Source organism: Danio rerio, chromosome 11 (genome assembly GCF_049306965.1).
Source record: "Danio rerio strain Tuebingen ecotype United States chromosome 11, GRCz12tu, whole genome shotgun sequence".
Lineage (NCBI taxonomy): Eukaryota > Metazoa > Chordata > Actinopteri > Cypriniformes > Danionidae > Danio > Danio rerio.
In genome coordinates, this window is record NC_133186.1 from 11,861,969 (window position 1) to 11,866,616 (window position 4,648).

The 4,648-nt window shown below is 41.7% G+C and overlaps 1 protein-coding gene across 2 annotated transcripts; it reads right to left on the bottom strand.

Moving 5' to 3' along the window:
• Nucleotides 1–1,311: 1,311 nt before the first annotated feature.
• krt94 (keratin 94) lies at nucleotides 1,312–4,222 on the bottom strand. Of its 2 annotated transcripts, NM_001077454.1 has the most exon segments (8): nucleotides 1,318–1,552; nucleotides 1,657–1,670; nucleotides 1,768–1,988; nucleotides 2,358–2,483; nucleotides 2,559–2,720; nucleotides 2,823–2,979; nucleotides 3,393–3,475; nucleotides 3,717–4,216. In NM_001077454.1, coding segments are annotated over 8 exon segments (1,296 nt in total). In that variant the 5' UTR covers nucleotides 4,185–4,216; the 3' UTR covers nucleotides 1,318–1,487.
• Nucleotides 4,223–4,648: the final 426 nt, after the last annotated feature.

A 4,648-nucleotide genomic window follows, 5' to 3' on the forward strand; every position in this document is an offset into this window, starting at 1 on the left:
CTTCAGAGTGAGAATGGGCTGTAAACAGGTATTCTGAAGTACTTTGATATATACAATTTGGTTATACCATAGATTAAAGACATACCGAGTTATGCACTACCACTCATTTTTTGGTTAGTGCCACACCACACCCAGCTGACAGCCAGATTGCAGCAACTTGTTTGATGCTCTTTTTTTCTAGACAGATGATAACTCAATTTCAACTCTGATTCATACTGCAGCATTCCCTGATATCAACAGAACGATATAAATTAAACAGTGAAATCCCAGCACATCTCATCAGTCTGTATTTGAGCTAAAATCATGCCACACCTTTGTCTGCCAATGAGTCTGCATTCCATGTAGAGACATAGATCTAAGTCTTAGTGTTGGACTATTTTCTCTATAGATTTCACTAACTCATATCGTTCTCGTGTCTTTATGAAGATTACTGGTCATTATAAGACCTGTTATATCATGCATGTCACGTAAGTGGTTAATATTTGCAACTAAAGCCAAGAAACAGAACACACAAAGTTATCAGCCTTTTCATTTATCACTTTTTTGTAATTAAATGTACTTCTTTCCAGATGTTCCAGTCTCTGCATAATTTCCTCTCCATATACATTACATTTTCATTGTTCCAGTTTACACAATTGCAATTGTTTATCAAATGTTTTTACTGATAAAGAGGAAGTCAATGGCCAGCCAGCTTTTTGACCTTCCTTTTGTAGTGGATTTGTTGCCAGGCAACATATTCAATATTATTGTGAGGCTGTTATGGAAAGCAACCTTGAGTAACACTGAGAAGACCCCGTCTCTCATTTCTTGCATTTCCAGAAAAGATTCATTCATTCATTCACTTTTTGGCTCAGTCCCTTTATCGATCAGGGGTCGCCACAGCAGAATGAACCGCCAACTTATCAACATATGTTTTACACAGCGGCTGCCCTTCTAGCTGCAGCCCATCACTGGGAAACATCCATACACACTCATTCACACACATACACTACGGACAATTTAGCTTACCCAGTTCACCTATACCTCATGTTTTTGGACTTGTGGTGGAAACTGGAGCACCCAGAGGAAACCTACGCCAACAAGGGGAGAACATGCAAACTCCACACAGAAATGCCAACTGACCCAATTGGGGCTCGAACCAGCGACCTTCTTGCTGTTAGGTGTGCACCACCATGCTGCCCCTTACAGTAAAGATTTTATTGTAAATTCCATGGGGTCTAAATATGGTATGGTGAATATGTGAACTCGTATTTGGTTCAAAATATTGAACGTTTCTCAAATAAATGAACACAATAATGCAAAATTGAAAAATTATTCTTGACAGCAGCTTTATTTTCAGAGACAGGTTTAATCACACACACACAAAATACAAAATACATCCGTTTTACTTTCAGTGACACTTTCCCCTAACACTTTCAGCACACATTCAGATTCAAATCTATGTGTGTGGTCTCATAAAGCATTGCTTTCAGCATTTTATTTAGCCTTTAGAATGAACGCTGCTGGACTGATGTTCCTCCTGTTGTGGTCGTGGTGATGGTGACAGTTCCACCTGAAAGCAGAGAGAGACAGGATTCAGCAATGCACCGTAGTTCACAGTAGTACCTAAAACAGTTCATCCCACAACATGTGTGTGTAAAGAGAAATGTTCATCACCTGGTACTTGAGTCCTGGAAGAAGACAAAGAAAAATATACATTAGTGAAACAATTCTACGATGACATTTGTAATGTAATCTATGAACCACTGCTTTTGACAAATAACTTACTTAATGTCCTGGTTTTCCAGGAGGCTCCTGTAGGTGGCGATCTCCTGCTCCAGACGAGTCTTGATGTCCAGCAACAAGATGTAATCTCGTGACTGCTGCTCAATGCTAGCTCTCAACTGAGCCAACTCTGCTTCCAGCATGTTGATTTGGTTCTGGTAGCCTGCTAGCATAGCGCTGTACCTAGCCTCTGTGTCTCCCAGTGAGTTCTCCAGTGCTGCTTTCTGCGTGAGTAATGAGACATGCAGGAATAGGTCAATATAAATGATGTTGTATGTGTAAATAATATTGTTAGTGTATTTTTTGGGTGAACTATCCCTTTATACATACTGGTTATCAGAAAAGCCCACAATTACTTTCAGAGCACTTTTTCCAATATCCTAGGATTTGGAGGAATTTACGAAACAAAGCATTCTTGACATATCTCCCCCTCTGCTACATCTGTTTTTTTATATATCTTTGCCTCCCTTTCTGTGTCCTCTTCTTGGCATGTTTCCTCAAATTCTTACGTAAACCTTTGCTGCTTTTAGTTTAGATAGTGTAATCTCGCTCTCTCTCCCCCATACACTTCCTGCATTCCATTATTGCCTCACCATGCTGAGTTGGGACTGTAGTTCGATCTCCAGGCCTTGCAAGGTGCGTCGTAGATCTGTGATCTGTGTCTTTGTTGTTTGTATGGTCTCTGTGCTGATGGCCACTTCTTTGCTCAAACCTGCCGACTAAAAATAAGACAGAAACACACATTATAAGTAAGAGCATTTCTCATCTTTCAGCTTAAATTTACAGCTTCTTACCTTGTCTTTGAACCAGTCTTCCTGTTCCCTGCGATGTTTCTGAATGATGTTCTCGTAATGAGCGCGAATCTCCTCCAGAACCTTGTTCAGATCTTGTTGAGGAGCAGCATCGACCTCGACGTTCACTGTGCCAGTCAGCTGAGACCTCAGTGCAGCCAAGTCCTGTAAACACACAAAAGTTAAGCATCGTGAGGCAAAAAACAAACAAACAAACAAACAAACAAACAAAAAACCTTTCACATACAGCAAGCTGTCATTACAAACCTCCTGGTGGTTCTTCTTCATAAAGGCCAGTTCATCTTGCATACCCTCGATCTGCATCTCCAGGTCGGCCTTTGTCAGTGTCGTCTGGTCCAGCAAGCGGCGCAGGTTGGCGATGTCAGCCTCCACAGATTGGCGCATTACCAACTCATGCTCGAATCTGATTGGTGGAGAGGCAGGATGAGGATCATTTTTTTATACAAGTTCGATCTCTTAATTTTGACATAATCCCAAAATTGACTCTTTGTAGTACTTGTTCGTAAGGATTTCATCAAAAATAATTTCCCCTGATGATTTTTTATTGAATACCATATGCTTCACTCCCCCTCAAAATTACTTTTCTTTACTTCTGGTGACATGTTTATCAGTGCTTTTTTAATTTCTAAAGTCATCTTCTATTGATTCAATCAGTTCCCATAGGACAAAATCATGTACCATCCTACTTTTGCCTCATTTCAGGAGCATCTCAATTGGATGTATGTCATGATGTGAGAAAAAGTAACTTCCATTTTATGTAAACTTTAATGATACCGTATGGTTACAGAGTATCAAATATTATTAAAGAGAACTTACTTTATCCTGAAGTCATCAGCAGCAAGCTTAGAGTTGTCAATCTGCAGGAGGATGTTGGCGTTGTGGATGGTAGCATTTTTGATCTGTAATAAAAAAAAGCATTGACATGACTTTAAGTAATGGGGCACAGTGTTTTTAAACGGCACTATCTTATGCCAAATGGGTCAGAATTTCTGTCTTTTGTAACTATCTTTTATATGAGAACAGTATTTATGGTTATACACAGATTCTCAAGGGGTATATATTGTGCAATCTATTATTTAGCAACTAGTGCACTTGATTTGTTAATCTTGCTTCATATTCATTCAGACATCATCACTGTACCTTGTCCTTCAGGTCTTTGATGGTGTTCCAGAAGTGGCTGTAGTCCCTCTCTGCGACTGGCCCCTTCTTCTCATAGTACTCACGGATCTGCCTCTCCAGAGTGGCATTGGCAGCCTCTAGGGAGCGCACCTTATCCAGGTAGGACGCCAGACGATCATTCAGGTTTTGCATGGTGGCCTTCTCATTCAGCTGGTAATGGTCACCATCCCCTCCGTGGATGAATCCAGAGCTGTATCCTCCACCATATCCTCCTCCATATCCTCCACCGTGTCCTCCACCAAAACCATATCCTCCACCGCCTCCAATTCTGGTGGTAGAGATGCGAGTGCTTCCTCCAAAGCTGCCTCCATACACGCTGTGGGCCTTTTGAGGAAAGGCTGCGGAGCTCCTCAGAGTCTTGGTGATTATGGACCCTGAGGTCATGCTCCTGGGACCTTTGGAGGATGTCGTTTGGATAGAGATCGACATGGTGGATGGATGCAGTTGTCCTGAAGAGGATTGGTGCCTTCGAGCTCCACTTTGCTCTCTTATAGAGATGTTGCTTGGGGGCGGGTCTTGCCCTTTGTGGACGGGAGGGGGGAGTGAGGGTTTGTGCCAGACCCTTCTGCAACCTTCAGCAATGTTGAGACTCCAGGACAAGGGTTCAGTTTCCACCCTAGTGAGGAAACTGCAAAAGAATGTCTCTGTGTCTGTATGAACTCCTGCAATGTTCTCACCCTTGAGATTTCAATGAAGGGAGTGCAGTAGGGTTGAAGGCACTCTGACACACACACATGTGTGTTTGTGTGTCTGTGGATGTGTGCCAATTCTACTCCCTTTGTCAGTTTGGAACAGAACAAAGATGCAAACCCAGTAATAAGTGGACGCAGAAAAGTTTTATTTATTTTTGATCATGCAGTCAGGAAAAAACAAACATCACAAGAATTGCTTTG

Excerpts from the sequence above, each read along its gene's own strand:
- krt94 (XM_073916119.1), bottom strand. The coding sequence starts at position 4,184 with ATGTCGATCTCTATCCAAACGACATCCTCCAAAGGTCCCAGGAGCATG. Across the intron at positions 2,721-2,822 it reads TGAAGAAGAACCACCAGGAG|GACTTGGCTGCACTGAGGTC; the intron begins GTTTGTAATGAC and ends GTGTGTTTACAG. Across the intron at positions 2,484-2,558 it reads AAGACTGGTTCAAAGACAAG|TCGGCAGGTTTGAGCAAAGA; the intron begins GTAAGAAGCTGT and ends TCTTATTTTTAG.